Genomic DNA, 21,100 nt, shown 5'->3' on the forward strand with positions numbered 1-21,100 from the left:
AGCAGTGGTATTAGTAGCTGTGTCTAGTTTGACCATAAAAAGTGGCTTTATCTTACATGAATAGTCAATCTAACCAAACAGATGTTTATGCTATGTCTCATATGTTTCTACCAATTATTAGCTTCCATTATTGCAAGGGAAAGTAGGCCTCAGTTATTTACCTTACTCATATTACATTTATGTAGCATCTTTACATTTTCTAAGGACATTCATATACTTTATTTAATTTCATCCTCATAAGGCAGTTAATAATAATTATTCATGAATTAAGAAGCTAAAGCACAGATTTAAGTGATTCACTCAAGGGTACCCAGCTAGTGATAGACAATTGAGAGACTCCTGTCTAGTCTTTCCACTAGACCAGGCTACCTGCTTAGGTGGCCAAGTTAATGGGTTCAATTCCTAGCTGTACCAGTTGAACTTGTTCTGTCTAGCATCAACAGAAAAGAGATTAAAGACTGTTGTACTGGTCCTTCTCCATAATTTTTAGTTCTACCATGAAGTACATGTGGTCCCCTATAGTTTGTGCTATGAAAACATGATCAAACAGTATTGTAGTACAGTTATTTTATGCTAAGATGATCATCTCCTCTCCTTTTTCCCCTCCTCCCTTATTTCTTCCCAAGAGAATTCTGAGGAGGAAAAAGGATGAGGGTCTTGGGGTGGTAGGTTTGAGAGATGGGCCATTCTTATGTTTCTTTTTTTTAAAATTTAATCATTTTTGTTTTATATTTTAGTTTTCAACACTGATTTCTACAAGATTTTGAGTTACAAATTTTCTCCCCATTTCTATCCTTCCCCCCATTCCAAGATGGGATATGTCCTGATTGCCTTGTTCCCCAGTCAGCCCTCCCTTCTGTCACCCCACTCCCCCGCCCCGACCCCTTTCCCCCTTACTTTCTTGTAGGGCTGGATTTCTGTGCCCCATTCCCTATATATCCTGTTTCCCAGCTGCATGCAAAAACAGCTTTTTTTGAGCATCTTTTAAAAATTTGAGTTCCAAATTTTCTCCCCTCTTCCCTTCCCTCCCACCCTCCCTAGGAAGGCAAGCAATTCAACATAAGTCACACGTGTATCATTATGTAAAACACTTCCACAGTGCTCATGTTGTGAAAGGCTAACTATGCTTCCTTCCATCCTGTCCCATCTCCCTTTATTCAGTTTTCTCCCTTGACTCTATCCCTTTTCAAAAGTGTTTGCTTTTGATTACCTCCTCCTCCCCCTATCTGCCCTCCCTTCTATCATCCCCCCTTTTTTATCCCCTTCCCCTTACTTTCCTGTGGAGTAAGATACCCAATTGAGTGTGTATGTTATTCCCTCCTCAAGTCAAATCTGATGAGAGCAAGATTCACTCATTCCCCCTCACCTGCCCCCTCTTCCCTCCCAACAGAACTGCTTTTTCTTGCCACTTTTATGGGAGATAATTTACCCCATTCTATCTCTCTCTTTCTCCCTCTCTCAATATATTCCTCTCTCACCCCTTAATTTTATTTTATTTTTTAGATATCATCCCTTCATATTCAACTCACCCTGTGCCCTCTGTCTATATATATGTATATTCCCTTCAACTACCCTAATACTGAGAAAGGTCTCATGAATTACACACATCATCTTTCCATGTAGGAGTGTAAACAAAACAATTCTACTTTAGTGAGTCCCTTATGAATTCTCTTTCTTGTTTACCTTTTCATGCTTCTCTTGATTCTTGTATATGAAAGTCAAATTTTCTATTCAGCTCTGGTCTTTTCATTGGGAAAGCTTCAAAGTCCTCTATTTTACTAAAATTCCATATTTTGCCTTGGTGCATTATACTCACTTTTGCTGGGTAGGTGATTCTTGGCTCCTTTGACCTCTGGAATATCATATTCCAAGCCCTTTGATCCCTTAATATAGATGCTGCTAGATCTTGTGTTATCCTGATTGTGTTTTCACAATACTCAAATTGTTTCTTTCTGGCTGCTTGCAGTATTTTCTCCTTGACCTGGAAACTCTGGAATTTGGCAACAATATTCCTAGGAGTTTTCTTTTTGGGATCTTTTTCAAGAGGTGATCAGTGGATTCTTTCAATTTCTATTTTACCCTCTGGTTCTAGAATATCAGGGCAGTTTTTCTTGATAATTTCTTGAAAGATGACATCTAGGCTCTTTTTTTGATCATGGCTTTCAGGTAGTCCAATAATTTTTAAATTATATCTCTTGGATCTATTCTTCAGGTCAGTGGTTTTTCCAATGAGATATTTCACATTGTCTTCCACTTTTTCATTCCTTTGGTTCTGTTTTATAATATCTTGATTTCTCATAAAGTTACTAGCCTCCACTTGTTCCAATCTCATTTTTAAGGTAGTATTTTCTTCAGTGGTCTTCTGGACCTCCTTTTCCATTTGTGTAATTCTGGCTTTCAAGGCATTCTTCTCCTCATTGGCTTTTTGGAGCTCTGTTGACATTTGGGTTAGTGTATTTTTTAAGGTGTTACTTTCTTCAGTATTTTTTTGGGTCTCCTTTAACAAGTCATTGACTTGTTTTTCTTGGTTTTCTTGTATCACTCTCATTTCTTGTCCCAGTTTTTCCTCTACTTCTCTTACTTGCTTTTCCAAATCCTTTTTGAGTTCTTCCATGGCCTGAGACCAGTTCATATTTTTCTCGGAGGCTTTTGATGTAGGCTCTTTGACTTTGTTGACTTCTTCTGGCTGTATGTTTTGATCTTCTTTGTCACCAAAGAAGGAATCTAGAGTTTGACTTTGAGTCTGAGTTCATTTTCACTGCCTGGTCATGTTCCCAGCCAACTACTTGACCCTTGAGGTTTTTGTCTGTGTATGACTGCTTGTAGAGTAGAAAGTACTTTGTCCCAAGCTTTAGGGACCAAGCACTGCTGTTTTCAGAGCTACTTCTACTCCACTGTCACCGCAGTGCTCCTCCTCCCCCAAGAACCACCAACCAGGACCACAATCCAGATCCAAGCAGGGCACAGCAAGAGAACCTGTCTCTGTGCCCACAAAGTGCTCCTTGTACTCCCGCTCTGATCCACTGCTAGATTCCTCCCACCGTGTGAGCCAGGGACTCGGGAAACAGCTGACACTGGAGCTCTGGAAGCGGCCTCAGGAGCCACCACTGCACCACCTCCACCACCCCCAGGCTGGTGGCTGGACCACTCTAAACTCAATCCCGCAGTTTCCCACTAACCTGCTCTTTGGCGTTAGTGGGTTGAGAAGTCTGGTAACTGCCACAGCTCAATGATTCATGGCCCTAACATCTGTTCCAGCCAGCTGACTCTAGGTCTGGTCTGTCCTGGCATGGCCCATATTGGGCTATGCTCCGCTTTCAGCACCATGCAATAGGCCTTTCCCAGCAACCATCCAGGCTCTCCTGGGCTGGAGACCTGTTTCCCTCTGGTAATTCATGGGTTCTGCAGCTCTAGAATTTGTTCAGAGCCATTTTTTACAGGTGTTTGAAGGGATTTGGGGGAGACCGTAAGCAAGTCCCTGCTTTCCAGCTGCCATCTTGGCTCTGCCCCCCTATTCTTTGCTTTCTGAAACCAGGAAACTGAATATAGAGTTCATTCAAAGTACAGGGGGCTCTGGAAGTTAAATTATGTTCCTTTTTAATCTAAAATCAAATTAGCCTCCAAGTAGGCAGTGGCTCTTTACATTGTCCCTTGATGGACAAAGGAAAATTTCTTTAGTCAGCAGAGAATCAAATCTTATAGAACTTTTAAGTAGGTCACATTTTCTTATTAATATGATTAATTTTAAGAGACAAACCATCCAAATTCTTTTGTTGAAGTATGATTTTGTTTTGTTAAGGATTATTTATAAAATAGATCATCAGTTTATGTTTGAAAACCTGTTTTACTTGGATTTTTTATAAAGCTTACATACATATTTTTGTAGTGTTTGACTTTCAATGAAATTAACACAAAGAAGCAAATAAGCAAACAATACAGATTATGTATTATGTATTTTCAAATGAAGCCTTGTATAGCTCAATTAATTCATTTATTCAAATCTATTCATCACAGTTTACCAGTTATCTTACTGTGGGCTCTGTCTGTCTCTCTGTCTCTGTCTTTCTCTGTGTGTCTCTCTTTCTCTGTCTCTATCTGTGTGTGTGTGTGTGTGTGTGTGTGTATTTTATACTGTGGGACAGCTAGGTGGTGCAGTGGGTAGCGTGCCAGGTGTGGAGTCAGGGAGACTCATCTTTGTGAGAACAAATTTGGCCTTAGACACTTCAAAGCTGTGTGGCCCGGCTCAAGTCACTTAACCCTCTTTGCTTCAGTTTCCTCATCTGTAAAATAAGCTGGAGAAGGAAATGGCAAACTACACCAGTATCTCTGCCAAGAAAACCTCAAATGGGGTCACAAGGAGTCAGACACAACTGAAAGAAGTGAATGATGTATATACTGCAATATTTTTTTTAACACTCATTTTTTCTTTAAGGATTTTCTTTTATACCTAATGGAAATCAAAGTGCTCAGGGTCACAGAATTTAGGGCTCAAAAACATCTCACTTCAACCCCTTCATTTTCTAAATGGAGAAACTGAAGTGTGGACAGGTTACATGAATTGCCCAAGATCACAAGTGGAAAGCAGCAGATCTGAATACTCTGACTGGAAATCTAATGCTTTTTCCATGATGCTACTGTGGGAAACTTAAAACCAATAACAATAAATCCAAGGCAATGCAAAGTTTAGATAAGAGTCCCTTATCTTAGAGGAATCTTAGAGCTTAGAAGGGAGATATGATAGTGTATTGATTTATGAAGTGGGCTTATAAGCTTTCCTCTGTGAAGGCTTTTAATTTCCATTATGTATTCCATCATATCCAAGATCTATGGTTTTGGTGCCACTAAACACCTGAAGTAATTTTTCTTGGACCTTTCCCATTCTTTATTCTTTGTCATTTTGTCTTTTTTCAATCTTCCTTTTCCTTCTCTTTCCCTCCTCTTTATTTTTCATACACATTCTCTTTCCTTTCCCTTTTTTTTTCTTAGCTTCCGCCATAGGCTTTATTTGAATTAACAGGTAAATATTACTAAATCTCATTAGTAGCACCCAGGGTTGGGAATGCCATTGATCTCTGCCCTAAGATATATTACTGAAATAAATCTCTCAAAGATCATTATAGTAAAAGGGCATAATGCTTTACTCAGTGTTATTTAACTCAGTTCACTACTGAACCATTTGATCGTTCCTGATCATCTTAAGGCTTTAACATGCTCAAATGTTAATGCTTATAGATTCAATTTAATTGGAATCCTAAATAATTTGTCCCTGAGCTTTTAACATATCTCTTTCCCAAGTAGGTTTGTATAGAAATTAGTCGAAGTAAACTTAAGAAAATTATTTCTTTGAATTTTTGTTTTTTACTTATTGATTAATTTTTAAAAATCTAAAATTTCTAATACTACTTTGGACTTTTACTCAATAAATCAGAGTTGCTTAAAACTGGTTGCATTTTACTGAGTTCCTTACCCAAAAGATTTTTTTATTCCTTTCTAGGATAACAACTAGGAAAATTTATTTATTTAGATTTATATTGATCCTGAGAAACATTATACTTTTCCCCTACTTATTTAATTTGTATAGACTTGAAGTAGTCTTAGTTTTGCTCTGTGAAAGTATATTGTAGAATATGCAAGAGAACTTGTTTTTAATAATAGTAATAATTTACTTTGAGGAAAGAAAATACAACTCTCCCACAACATTTATCATTTTGTCTTCAAGTTAAGGCTGGATGTGCAGGGTGGGCTATTTATCCTAATATCTTAGCATGACTTGTTTAAAAAACACTAAAATTTCCATTTTTACAGCCAAGTTACATAATTTATAATTATAGCTGTGGAGCTCTTCTTAACTCTTTAATCAGAGAATAGCAAAATGATGTTAACAGACTCCTTTACCTAATGGAAAATGGAAAAACAAGCTTTTCACTATGTAGATTCTTAGGAAATGATTATCAGCATAACTATAGACTGTTCTGAGAACTGACTTTGCAAACAGCTTTTTAGAGAAGGGCTAAATAACTTCAAAATCGTGAAGCTTTTTAGTACTTTTTCCTTCTCAAGGTTATTCTCTACCACTTAGTGTGTAACAACTATTTCAGACCAGTTTTACATTTACTAAGTGCCTATTGTGTGCAAAGTTTTGTGCTAGGAACCAGAAATCCTCAAAATTAATTAAGATAGGGAGTCTCACCTCACTCTACTGGGGACATAGATTCATCAGCTTTAGAGCCAGGTGGAATTTAAGAAATTATCTAGTCTAACCCCCTTTTATTTTACAGATGAAAACCAAGGCCCAGATAGGTGTGCTCCCCTAGAATCATACAGGTAGCATAGCGTAGCATGGTAGGGTTTTAGAACCAAGGACATCTGACTCCAAATTGACTGTTCTTTCTGTTGCATCACATTGCTTCCCATGACACATACACAGATTAAAATGTGTCCCTCTCTATATAGAGACACATATTTTAAAATGGGTTCTAGTTCCAGACTTCCACCAGCAAGATGCATAAACCCATAATTAACTACTTTTTCCTTCTGTGTCCAAGGTTCCTCTTCTGTGGGAAAGAAATCTGGTGATTTCATTAAGACAGTTTTAAGAATGATATATGAGGCAGCTAGTGGTGGAGTAGATAAAGCACTAGGCCTGGAATCAGGAAGACATTTCATTCAAATTTGGCCTTGGAGGTTTACTGGTTGTGTGACTCTGGAAAAGTCATTTAATCCTTATGTTCCCATTTCCTTATCGGTAAAATGGACATAATGATAGCACTTCCCTCCCAAGATTGCTGTGAGGATAAAATGACATGGTATTTGTAAAGTGCTTTGCAAACCTTAAAGTGCTATATATGAATTATTATTACTACTATTACTAGTAGTTACCGCTAATACCTCAACTATGCCATTTACTTAAATTTTCTAAACTCTTCCTAAAAATGAAAAGAAATACAGTGATGGTATTGCTTATCACAAAGATTTCTCGAGTCAATCAGAATTGCAAAGGAAAGAAGAGATCAGATATTTGTACTTGAATTGAAACTAGAAAATCAAAACATTTCTTCAAAAGGCCCTAAATACCTTAGAATTGATATTTCAGTAAAAACTGGTAGTTGACAAATTCCTGTTTTGAAGTCATTTTTCTTTTTGTACCAGTACCCACCCCTCCACCCCACCTCACCCTACCCCCATCATATTTTAAAATAAAATTGGCTTAATGCAAAAAATTAGGTTTTAAGATAGGTGTTCCACCAATTGCTTTTTTCCTTTAGATTAGATTTAGAATTAACAAGTGAATTTTTGGTTGTGAAACATTTTAAAATTCTACCATTAGCATTTTCTGGTACTAATTTCTTGGTATTTGATTTGTGAAGGTTTACCTGTGAATTCCCATTTGGAATGTAACATTAATAAATGCAGCTCTTTGTTCTCCAGAATACTAATGATCCATACTTTGGGTCCTGCATTAGAATTAGAAGAATAAACTTTTATAGTGCCTTTTCTATTACACTACAGAATAAAAATACTTGTTCTTTTTTCTAATCTGACATAGTTTTTGATAAATAAGCAATTCCTGATTATCAGTATTAGGGGTCATTTTTGCATAAGATGGGTGCCATTTTATACCTCCTGGAAATGCTATTATATTACTGGAAAACTATTTGTACATGTTGATTTTCTCTGTTGTGTTCTAATCCATTGGCACAATTACTTGAGCATTGACTATGTTCATATTTTCTTACAAAGTTTGCATGGGAATGAACGTACTGACCTTGTTCAAGGTACAAGACGTAGAAATAGGTTAATCCTTTTTTCTCTTTCCCGAATTGGTTTATTTATTCTCTATTGAATAAATCTCATTTTGCTTTAGTAGCTATGATGATGTTTTAAAGCATGGTGAATGGTGGGAGTGGGGGAAAGCAGTACTGGATTTGGAATTAGAATTGTCTCTTCCACTCAGTACCTCAGAGACCTTGGGTAGGTCATTTAAACTCTCTGGGACTCAATTTCTTCATCTGTAAAATGAGGAAGTTTGTTCAGAATGCAGCCCTTTGAAGTGGAAAGAAATCTGCTTTTGGAGTCAGAAACATGTGTTGCTCAAACCCCATATGGTGCTTACTACCTGTGTGTCTTAATCCCGTGAGTCTCAGTTTTCTCATCTGTAAAATAAAGGAGGTTAGACTAAATGAGTTTGTTTCCAGCCCCAGATCTTTGATCTTACCATGTAACACTATGCAATTTAGGTCAGATTATGCTTATAATGCATATTGTAACATACAGGTATGGTTTCATATAATTTTGTTGGGTTTTTAATTACATAATCTGAATTTGTTTGAGGGTCAATATTTTGTTTAGTTTAGACAAATCGGAAAGTAAATTTAGAGAAGTTTATTTTATTTTACATAGGAAAATGGTAAACATGTTTCCAATTCTGTCTTGCTCTATATGTTACTGTTTCAATTTTGGTATTTGACTTATATATTTACTTTGGTTCTATGAGAGAATTTTAGAATATGATCATGAAACATTAGCATTTATTAATTCAACATTAACCTCTATTCACTTGAAAGGTTTTCATTATGTTGTTAATATTAGCCACTAAATGATTTGAATGGGGATTGCTGACTAAAGAGACTTTTATTTTTGAGGTATGGTCAGATTGTTAGCTGCACCTGTAAACCACACTTTATTAAATAAATAATTTTCTCTTATTTTCAGGCAACATCCAAGGAGCAACAATAATAGATGCCCTAGATACTCTCTTTATAATGGAAATGAAAAATGAATTCAAGGAGGCCAAAGAATGGATTGAAGAAAATTTAGATTTTAATGTGGTAAGTTAAATACAAGTTAGCATGAGTATCTGTTAATTCTACCCTTAAAACATGAGCTGATATCTTGAGTAGAGCAGCTATGGTGTTATACTACACCCTAGCAGTAACAAATCATAGTGCAGTTCTTATAATATCATCTTTCTCAAATTGATCTATTCCCAAAGAGGAAAGTTGCAATTCTGAGCCTGCCTTCCCTACTTCCCCCAGAGGTATGCATGCTGCTTTGGGGTAAGCAAAGTATATTACATTCATAAATAAACTAAACTTTGCCCTTATCAAAGAAGAAAAAACATGAAACACAAGTAACAACAGTGGATGAAAATTTTAGCATCAACGAAATAAAATCACAACTGCAACTAGAAGTATTAAAGTCCAGTCATATCTAAGAAATTAGTCTAATGAGAATAACCACAAAGTAAAATTGAAAGACTTTCCTTTACCCAATATAATTTCCTTATTAAAGACTAAGCTGATACAAGTATAGCTACATGGTGCAGTAAATAAAGTTCTGGACTGGGAGTGAGGAAGTCCTGTGTTCAGATCTCCTCTTAGTCACTTACCAGCCATGTGACCCTGGGCAAATCACAACCTCTCAGCCTCAATTTCCTTGCCTATAAAACAGAGGTAATAATAGCTCCTATTGCACAGGATTGTTGTGAGGATCCCAATGAGATCATATGTGAAATGCTTTGTAAAAATTAAAGCTATATATAAATGCTAACTGTCATCATTGTTAAAATGTTCTCAAAATCTGCTACATGATTTACTCCAATACACATAGCAGCTTCCAGCTCAAGGAAACAAAACAAGAACATATTAAGTTAAGACAATGAAGAATAGTGGGTTTTTTTTTAATCACTATATTGTGTTTACTTGAATGTAGTTTTATCTAGCTTTGTAATTATATAGATAGTCTGCTCCCTTTAAAGCTTAAAGCTTTTTCCATTATCAGAAAGCATAAAAGGGAATTAAAATTGAGATTTTCTAAAATCTAAAGAAGAGTGAAAGGAGGGCATCCTTATGAAGACAGTACTTGAACTTTGGTTCCCTAATTTAGAGGGAAAACCATGCTGGCCTGAGAGGAAGCAAAGTGACCTGGTCTCCTGACACAGTATTAGGCTTTGGAGGGGACAGCTAAGGCCCTTGCCAGATTATTTTGGAAGGCAGCCACCACTACTCTGCCTACTGGTATAGCTAGCTCTCCATATATGTTTGAGAAATGGTGAACTAACAAAAGCATATTTGTTTGGTCTGTAATAAAATTGTGAAGTTTCCTTTTGAATAACTTTTCAGTAGGGCAGATAATAGTTTTGTCTCTTTTTTCTGCTATAGTATAAAAGTACTTTCCAAATAAGTTAATCCTAGATTTTCCCCTTAATTTATAAAGTTTGTTAAAAGTTAAGTAGCATTTTCTAGATTTTTTCTATTACAACTAAAATATTATTTGTTCTTAAAACTTTAATTATTCTTGTAGTGTGATTTCTATCTCCTCCCCTCCCAAAAATATAAACTATGTTAAAAATGAATTTTTATCCAAAAGAATAAGATTTCTTTATAAAAACTGACTTAAGCAAGGTAAAAACGTGTTCTTTTTTATGAAGATTTGTTATTGCATAGACAAACACTTTTTTTTTGGTTTACAAATGTTAAAATTTTTGGCAGAAATAAAAACAGAAATTGTACTAGAATACAACTGGATTTGTCTTTTTTACTGTAAAGGGATATTTTAACAAGAGGGACTGTTTTGGCAAATTTAGTATTTCATATATAATGTAAATGCATATAATAGATGCCCTTCATTGGTTTATACTGCCAATAACTAAAACTGATTGAGATTTAATTATAGAACAATAACCAGACTTTTTTGCATTATCATTAGGACAAAGTTCAAATAACTTCAAAAGTTGCTTAAAATCATAGGAATGATTTGTACCTGTGTATCAGTAAGGCAAGATTCATGACCTCAAGGATGACCATGAACATGCCTGTATGGTTCAGAATCACAAAGTGTGAAAAACTCTCTAGGTAGGAGGCAGAGGAAGTATAACGTTTATTTAGACACCAGAGTATCAGATCCCAAGACCAATAAGTCCAATTCAATATAGCAGTAATTATATTCCAAAACCAGTAAGCCCACCTTAATGTTGCAACAAGGAAATTATAACAGTATTATAGCAAGGAACCAAATCATCCTGTAACCTTCGCCCTTGCTAGGGCCTTTTCATAAACAATCACTCACAATCCTAACTCTCTGCTTACCTGCATCCTCTCCCAAAGTTCTGAAAGCCCTTGCAGTTCTCAAAGCCCTTGCACAATCTTCTGGATTCTCTGGATTCTCAGTTCTCCAATCTCTTGATGCTATAGATTCTCAGCTCTTTGATCTCAGCAACTCTCTGCTCAGCAGTCTCTCTCAACACTGGCTCTTTCTCAATGTCTGCTCTGTCAATGTCTCTTCAACACCCTCTTGATGTCTGCTGCCTCAATGTCTTCTTGATGTCTCCTCAATTTCGCTGCTCTCACACTTTGGGCTCTCATATACAGTCCTAGCCAGTATCTGATTGGCTAGAACTCAGGTCTCTGATTGGCTGAATTCATGTACACCTGATGACTAGAATTCAGTGCACATACAATTGGCTCTGGTTTTAGCACCTCTCCTTAGGGCTCTGAGGACTTCACACCGCTAGTAACCTAATTAGCAAAAGGGTATGGGCCTAGGCCTAAGTAAAGGCCTTATGAATGGGTGGGGAATATCTTTAATCACAGTAACACCGCAGCTTGGGAGTAGGAGAGATGGTTTCTCAGTAAGTTCTCCTGGTTAACAGGAAGCCCCTACATGAAAAACAGAAAGAACATAATATGTAGTCCAACTTGAATGCAAAACTTTGTTCTGAAAGAGAAGGAACAAAAACTTCTTCTCGATAATTAACATTTGTCCTGGCAATTGAACATCCTCCTATTAATTCCAAGAGAGGTTTCCAAGTCATCAATCCAGTTCAAAGAAGGGGAAATTATAAGAACTGAGAAATTAGTCATTGGAGAAGAGGAGTCTTGTTTCCACATAATAAGCAGACTGTTTGCATTATCAATAATACATAGTTCAAATGACTTCAAGAGGTACTTAAATTCATAGGAATGATTTGTACCTGGGAGTAGGTGAGACGGTTTTACAACATCTTTCATCGGTGAAATCCCAAACTGGAGGACATATTCAAGGTCTGTGCTATAATGAATTCTGCACTAGAGAATGGTCAATTGAGGCTAAGTATAGTGGTTAATGTTAATTATGATTAACTAGCTTCCCTTTCATGTCTGTGTTCCTATTCCCAATCTGTCTCTCTGTTCTTAATAGCTTTTCAAGGTTTGTGCCCTCAATAACTGTGAGTTCCTCTTTCAGCTTTCTCCATCCATCCCTTTCATAGAAAAACAAATCAGCAGTTATTTTTTAAGTTCTTGCTACATGCAAGACACTACATATTATGCAGTATGAAGAATAAAAATTAACATGACACTGTCCCTGTCCTCAAGAACTTTACAATGCAGAGCAGAAGTTCTTAATCTGGGGCCCTTGGGCTTTTTGTTTTCAATAGTTTGATAATGATATTTCAATATAATTGGTTATGTGGCATTTAAAAAGTTTGAGAGAGATAATTTCTTGGTAATTTAATCATTTTATTAATAATTCCAGCATGTTTATTAATAAAAGGATGGTCATTTGGTCATCTCTCTTAAACCAAAAACGCCTCATGGCAGAGGGCTCACAATTTATATGCCCTTTGAAGAGTAGGTGTTCCTGAGAATGGCAATCAACTCTGATTGGTTAATAATTAATGAGAATTAATATTATAATGAAGGCTTGAGCTGTAGTATTACAGTGAGAATCTTGGGGTTTAGGATTTGGATCACCCAGATTTTGGTCAGAAATTTATCAATTTCCATATCACTTTTCTGACAAAAAGGAGAATCAGCATTTTTCCCAGACAGGTCTGAGTAAACACGATGAGAAGGAATCTTCTCAGCCCCAACTTAGAATTTCTTTTACTGTCTAATTAGATCTTGGCCTGGGTAAATCTTTAAGAAAGATTTCCCACACTGGTTGATTTCTAGACGAGGAAGTAGAAAAGGAAAAAAATCTTGGTTCTAATTCAATAATTAGTTATTAAATACAAGAGAGAAATAATCATTTCTTTCAGTTGTCTTTGTAATCTAGAGAGCTAGGTGGCATAGTAGATAGAACTCTGGACTTGGAATCAGGAAAACATGAGTTCATATCCCTGCCTACTTACTAGCTGTGTGACCCTGAGCAAATCACTCAACCTCTCAGTCTCAGTTTCTTCATCTCTAAAATGGGGATAATAATAGTACTAATCTGACCAGAATTGTTGAGAGGATCAAATGAGAGAACATGTAAAGCATAGTATATAACCCTTAAAGTACAATGTAAATGATTGTTGAATGTCCTTGGATTTTACCAGATTGCCCAAGGGAGTCCATGGCACAAAAAAGTTAAGAATCTCTGGTCTAGATAAAAACATGATCTAACATAGGAAGTTAACATTAAAAATCAAACAAAATCAAGATAACAGTAGAAAAGCTATCACAAAGTAATGTGGGGTTGATTGCCATATCCATCATAAGGAGAAGAGAGAGGTTATTTCAAATTGGGATGATCAGGAGGGAAAGGTTTAGTATGGAAGGGAGATTTGACTTATATCTTGAAGGATGAATAGGATTTACTTAATTATAGTAGCTAACCCATATCTGATATTTTATCAGAGTAAAGTCTTTCCAATTACAAAGTATACATTATATATTTCATTTATTCTTCACAATAACCTTGTGATGTAGATAAGAATATATTATTAACCCAATTTTATTAATTAGGAAACTATAAAGTAACTTCCCCAAGACCACCTAGAGTAACTAAAAGTGCAGAGCTGGGACTAGGACCTGTTTCCTAATTCTAAACTCTACAATCTTTCCCCCATTGCCATGCTGCCTTTCTAAGCATTCATCAGTTTGTTCATTCAACAAATGCCTACTAAGCATCTGTTTTTGAAGGAGCAATGAGCAAGATGCTAGAAAATAAAAAAAAATTAGCTAAGAGTCCCTGCTGTCAAAGAGAGATGTAAAGCGAAGTATTGTGTGAGGTATAAGGAGGAAGATAGCTCATGGGATTAGCAAAGGAAAGGCCTCGTGTGGGCAAGAGCATGAGTTAGGCTTTAAAGGTTAGGTGAAGTGGGAAAAAGAGGAAATTCCAGGTACAGGAAAAAGCATAAGCAAAATATAATGGAAGTATAGATTGAGATCTGAAAGGTACTGTGAGGCCATCATGTCAGACCTCCTCATTTAGAGGCCCAGAGAAGTTAAATGACTTACCCCTGATCCCAAATTTATCTTAGATTAGATTTGAATTTGGGACTTTCCTTACTTCCTACTCTATTCACTGTATCTTACTGCCTGGCATAGAAGTGTTTAGGGATCAGTTAGGTTAAAATATTTACAATGAGATAAAGCTAGAAACACAGAGTGTTGTCAGATTGTGGAAGACCTTGAATATCTGACAAAAAAGTCTGCCCTCTACTTGTTAGGCAGTTGGAAGCCACTGAAGATTTTTTTTTACCAAAAGAGAGAGCTGCGTAACTAAATAGATACATAAAGAAGATAAGTATATCAGTGGCATGAAATATAGATTGGCCAGATAAGAGTGGAGGTAGAAAGACCTTTTAGGAAATTATTGCAATAGTTCAGGCAGGTGATAATGAGGACCTGTACTGAAGTCTAATAATGGTGGAATAGGAAAAAGGTAATGGATTTGAGAAATGATATTGGAGCAGAATCAACAAAAATTGATGAAAGCTTAATTATGAGAAGTAGGTAAGGGAGAAGAGTCAAAGGTAATACCAGTTTTTCATACTAGGAAATGGGAGATAAGCAGAGTCAAGGCTAGATAAATATTTGGGAGTTATTTGCATAGAGGTGGTAGTTGGAGCTAAGGAAATGAATGTGATTTCCAAGGGAAAAAATATATGGAAAGAAGAAAAGATGAACAAAGACAGAACCTTGAAGATTGCAAAAGTCACATAACTAGTCAGTGTCTGAAGCAGGAATCAAATTCATGGTTTCCTGGCTTCAAGTGCAGTGCCATATCCACTAAGGTACACAGATGGTGTAAAAAGTTGGTCTAACCTTAATTTCTACCAAGCAGCTTCCCAGTTTTCCCAGAAGTTTTTGTCAACTAGTGAATTTTTCCCCCAGTGGAGGCCATCTTTGGTTTTATCAAATACTATTCCACTATATCCATCTACTTCTAAATCTTGTTCTTAATCTGTCCTGATGATAACCTTTTCTCTTTTTCTAACCAGTACTGAATTGTTTTGATAACCACAGTGCAGCAGTACAATTTTGAGATCTTGTAATGTTTTCTACTTCATTTTCACTTTTTAAAATTGTGGTTCTTGAAATTCTGATCTTTTGCTCTTCCAGGTGGATTTTTTTTTAAATTTCTATCTATAAAGTAATCCTTTGGTAGTTTGATTGCTATGGCATTGAATAAGTCAATTAATTTAGATAGTATTATCATTTTTATTATGTTAGAACAGCCCAACCATGATCAGTTAATAATCTTTTCAGTTATTTAGGCCTGTCTTTATTTCTGTAAAGAATGCTTTGTAGTTGTAGTCATAGAATTCTTGTGTGTGTCTCAGTAGTTACACCTACCAATTGTATTCATTCTATAGTTAATGAATGCAATTTCTTTTTCTAGCTTTTGTTGTTAGTTTATGTTGGTAATATTCAGAAAAGATGAAGATTTCTGTGGGTTCATTTTACATCCTGCTACTTTACTGAATCTGTTTATTCTAATTAATTCCTTAGTTGAATCTCTAACATTCTCTAAGAATACCATGATCACTTGCAAGATGTGATCATTTTCTTTCCTCTTTTAGCATGCTTATTCCCTCAGTCTCTTTTTCTTATCTTACTTGTTTTGTTAACTTTTCCAGAACTATATCAAATAGTAATAGTGATAATGAAAATTCTTATTTTATCCTTTTTATTGCAAAGACTTGTGCTTTCTCCACTGCATGTAATGCTCAATCTTAGTTTTAGAGAGATACTATGATCACATTTTTAAAAAAGGTTCATTTTATTCCTATGCTTTTAATATTTTTATCAATAATGGATGTTGTATTTTGACAAAGGGCTTTTTTATCTATTGATAGAAACTTGGGATTTTTTTTGTTTTTGTTATTAATATGACCTGTTATGTTTATAGTTTTCTTATTGTGAAACCAATCATACAATGTCAGCATAAATCCAAGTTTTATTCAATATTTCTGCATTGGTATTCGTTAGGGATATTGGTATATGGTTTTCTTTCTCTCTTTGTCTCTCCCTGGTTTAGGTATCAAGACCATATTTGTCTCATAAAAGGAGATTGGTAGGATCCTTTCTTTTTCTATTTTTGCAAATAGTTCCTATAGTATTAGAATTAATTGTTCTTTGAATGTTATGTAGAATTCACTTGTAAATATGTCAGATCCTTTTTTTTAAGAAATGGGAATTCATTCATAAGTGATTCAATTTTTTTTTCTGAGATTGAGTTATTTAAATTCTTTTTTGTACTATTCTGGGCACTTTATGATTTATAAATCCTAACCCATTTCATTTGCTATTTTGTTGGTGTATAGATTCCAATAGTTTCCTTTATTTGTTGTGAATGCTGATTTTTATGGTAATTGGGTTTTCTCTTTTTAAAATTGGATTCACAACATTTACCTGTTTTTTAAAGTTTTTTCTAGAAAACTAACTCCTAGTTTTATTTCTCAATTCGATGGTTTTTATTCAATTTTATTAATTTTTCTTTGATTTCAAACTTTTCTTTTTCTGTTAGATGTTTTTGATTTGTTGCTTTTGTAGTTTGTTTTAGTTTCATGCTCAATCATTGATCTCTTCTTTCTCTCTGTTGTGAATATTGGTGTTTAGAGATTAATTTTCCTGTCAGGACTACTTTGGCTGCATTCCAAAAGTTTTGGTATGTTGTCTCAATGTTGTTATTTTCTTTGATAAAATTATATATTGTTTCTATGACTTGTTCTTTGATCAATCAGTTCTTTAGGATTTAATTAACTCATCTCCACATAATTTTAAATCCTTTGTTGATTTTTTATTGTGTTTAATATTTCTGATTTTCTGCATTTATGTATGAGGTTGATTTGCCTTAGTATATGGTCAATTTTGTAAAGATTCTATGCTCAGCTGCACGTATTTATATTCCTTTTTATTCTTATTCGTTAATCACTGGAAAACTAACATATCTAATTTGTCTAAAGTTCTTTTCAGCCCTTAATTGTACAATTTGGTCCCTAACTGTTATCAAGTTGCTGTCTATTTGTACATTTCATTTAATTAGCTTTTCATATATGAATTTAGATGCTACACCAATTTGAGATTATAAGTATTTTTATCATTTCATTGGCAGCACGAGCCTTTAAGTATAATATAATTTCCCTCTTTTTCTCTTTTAACCAGGTTTACTTTTACTGTTGCCTTGTCTGATATTGATTTTTATCTTGGCTTATATTAGTTCCCCTGAAATATAAATTTATCTCCAATCCCTCAATTTAACTCTTTGTGAATTGTTAAGTTTCAAGTGTGATTTTTTTGTAAGCAGCTTATTGTTGGGCCCTGCTTTCTAATTCATTCCATTATCCTCTTCTGTTTTCTATTTTCTTGGTGAATTCATCCCATTCACATTTATATTTCTGATTGCTAATTATTTTCCTACATCATATCTCCCCTTCCCTTTACATTAGAGAGGATGGTGAAAGAAAAGGATTATGATCAATACTAGTGATCTTTAATCAAAGCAATATACTTCCACTTTATTTCTCCTACTCCTTTTCTCTCACCTATTCCTCATCATTGGTTCTTATGCTTTCTTTGCTTCCTTTAATCCCATCCTTTTGATCCATTCTTCTAAAGATGAAGTTTGTTTTGCTTGTCATTATTCTCATCCCTCTTAAAATCTCCTCTTCCTCTGCCTATTTTTCTATTTAGTTGAATGTTTTATAAACCAAACCTTATGCATATATGTATGAGGGTAGATGGTGGAGGTGGGTGGAGGTGTGACTATGTATATGTTTTCAACCCTCTTTTATCTGGCTTAGATGTGACTGAAGTACATGTTATACCCAAAGATCTCCTTTTCCACCTATTTTTGTGTAATCTTATACAGTCCAACTATGAGGAATAGTAATCTCCCCTTTTCCTCATTTCTTCTCTGCCTTTTTCCTTCTCTTTTCCTTTCTTTTTCTTTTTCCTTCTCCTTTCTTTCCTCTCAAGACTACCTCCTCAAAAAGTAAAACTGCCCTCAATCCCTCAGTTTCCTATTTAATTCATTTTTTTACTTGAAGTCATTAAGATTCTTAAGGAACAATTTTCTCTTTTTTTAAATTAGTGAAATGCGTTACTTTTCTATGTTTCTCATGACTCCTGTGTTTTCATTTCAAAGTTTCTACTCTTCTTCTATTGTTTTTATTCTTTCTAGCTGCTTCCCATGTTTTTTATTTGACCTGAAAGCTCTGTATTTTGGTTATGACTTTTCTAGGAGTTTTCATTTTAGTTTCTTTGAGTGAATTCTTCCTATATCCACATTGTTCTCTGACTCTTATAAATCTGGACAGTTTTCATCCATGATTTATTGAAATACTGTGTGGGGGAAGTGGGGTTGGACATGATTTTTAATACATCTAATGATTCTTAAAAATGTCTCTGCTCAAACTTTTTTTCTGGATCTATTGTTTTTGCTACTGAATACCCTAAATTTTCTTCTTTTTTTCAGTCATTTGATCTTATTCTCATATTTCTTAATGTCTCTTGAAATTATTTATTTCTTTTTGGTCTGGTTTAGTTTTTAGGAAGTCTGCTATTTACCTCTATAAAGTTTTTCTTTTTATCTTCTGTTCTAAAGTATTTTATTCTCCTATTAATTTTTGCTCAAGCGATCTTATTTCATTTATTATCTCTTGCTGTACTCTTATAAGTACTCTTGTATTCCTTGTGGCTAAACCACTTTTTTTTCCTTCTAAGGCTCTCCTTATATTTGTTATAGATTTACTCTCTTCTGTTTTTTTTTCTTCTTCACGGGCAATTGTTGACTAATATTTCTTCTGTTATCTTGGATGTCTTCTTTTATTTATTCATACTCCAGACTCATTTTCTCATTCGGAATTTTGTCCTAGGACCAGGCTCTGCCCCCTCCTGCAGTCTTAGATGAGGTTATCATGCTCTGTTTTTCCTTACCTCTCTTTCCTGAGTTCGTGCCACTGACTTCCATTTCCCTTGTTGTTCATGTGTTCAGAATGCAGGTTACATCATCCCCAATCAGAACTCTGCAATTGACTATCTGCTTAGGGTACTGCAGGAGTCTTCTGTCTTCCTCTGATCTTCCTTGATCAAGGTGTAGCATGGTCTTTTGTTTCCTCCTATGGTTTCCCCAGTCAGACTGCTGTGGCTTTAGTCCTTGCTGGGTTTCCATGGAATGTAGACATTTCCAACCCCCATAGGACTTCCCAGGCAAACTCTGAGTGGTCTTCTGTCCTCCCCAGTGCCTCTTTTATAAGTGCACTGGGTTGTCTGTGCCCCTTAGGACTTCCTTAATCAAGATGCTGGGCCAGAGCAATGTCTTTTGTCCTTCCATTCCTCAAGGCAATACATTGGGCTTCACCACTGGTATATTTCTGGTTTCCCATCCCTGTTTCAATGTCCACAGTTTCTCACTATCTTTTTTTGTGTGCAGTCCTGAGTTGGTTGAAGGTGCTTACTGATATTTCTTTTTAGATTTCTTGGTTATTGTTCAATCTGATTTTCTTTATCATTGCTGGGATAATAGATTGAGAGAATGGGTCCCTATATGACCTTTAACCCAGCAGTTTTAACCAGGAGTCTATAGATTGTCCAGTGTTGTTTAACATTTTTATTCTTAACTTAAATAAAGGCCTATGAAGCATGCACATCCACTTGCAGATAACTCAGAGATGAGAAAGAGAGCTTACATATTGAATGATAGAGGTAGAATCAAAAAGTTTGTGGTAGGCCAGAGCATTAGGCTGAATCTAAAGATACAGATAGGGATAAGGACTGGAACGTTGGTTTCATAGGTATAGAAAACCCTTGAAGAGAACACTCTCTTTATCAATGGCAGACTGCACCTTCTTTGCAAATCACATTCTTAGAGAATTGCCCAGAACACAAAAAGATTAAGTGAATTGCCCAGAGTCTTTCAGCCAGTATGGCAGGTCTCTAATCCAGGTGTTCCTGGTTCCAAGGACACTTGTCTTTCTGCTACATCATGCTTCAGTGCATGCTTTATCTATTAAGAGAAAATTCAGTTAAGAATTGGTATAAATCTTTACAATTGCATTCAAAAAATAAACTTTATAAAGCTATAGTGATTGTAGCATGGTTAGATAGCAGTCTTTCTGAGTACAATCTGGACATTTTAGTGGACTACAAGTTCAGTATGTCAGCAGTGTGATATGGCCACCAAAGAACCAAATGCTGCTTTCAGGCTGCAGTATGAAGGCCATGATTCTTCTGTACTTTGTCCTAGTCAGACCACAAATCCAGTGGTATTGCATTCATTTCTGCAAACCACAGTTTAAGAATGATTGGTAGCTGGGAACTATGGTTCCCAGTATGGTTAAGGGCCTTGTATACATGACATCTGATGCCCAGTGGAAAGGACTGGGTGTGTTCAGCCTTCAGAAGAGAAGATTCAGGGGCTACATGGTCCTTGTCTTCGAGTGTGTGAATGATTGTCATGTGAAGGAAAGATTAGACTCGTTCTCTTTTGGCCATTGAAGGCAGAACCAGGAGCAATAGGATGAAGTTTCAAAGAGAACAATTTATAGCTAGGATTGCTTTTTACAAAATATGCCATGATTGATCCTAACAACATTCCTGTGAGGTAGGTGGGCACTATAGATGATGCAAACAAATCACAAAGAGGTTAAGCAACTTGCCTAGTATCATACAGTCATTATCTGAGGCAGGATATGAATTCAGGTCTTCTTTGCTCAGAGTCTTGCACTCTCCACTGCCCCACCTAGTTACCTCATTTAGACTTAATGTCAGGAAAAACTTCCTAAAAGAGCTCTCCAAAGTAGATTGGTCTGCCTTGGAAGATAATGGGTTCTCCCTTCTTGGATATCTTCAAACAGAGGCTGGAGGAACCAACAGCATGGTATAGTTGTTGTTGTAGTTCAGTCATT

The 21,100-nt window shown here is 35.6% G+C and overlaps 1 protein-coding gene across 1 annotated transcript in view; it reads left to right on the forward strand.

Moving 5' to 3' along the window:
• MAN1A1 (mannosidase alpha class 1A member 1) overlaps positions 1–21,100 on the forward strand; it is a 180,552-nt gene that overhangs the window by 47,504 nt on the left and 111,948 nt on the right. The window contains exon 4 of the mRNA XM_036769288.1: positions 8,713–8,828. Coding sequence (XP_036625183.1) covers positions 8,713–8,828 — 116 coding nt within the window. The remainder of the gene's footprint in view (positions 1–8,712; positions 8,829–21,100) is intronic.

The sequence above is a fragment of the Trichosurus vulpecula genome, chromosome 7 (assembly GCF_011100635.1).
Source record: "Trichosurus vulpecula isolate mTriVul1 chromosome 7, mTriVul1.pri, whole genome shotgun sequence".
NCBI classification, from domain to species: domain Eukaryota; kingdom Metazoa; phylum Chordata; class Mammalia; order Diprotodontia; family Phalangeridae; genus Trichosurus; species Trichosurus vulpecula.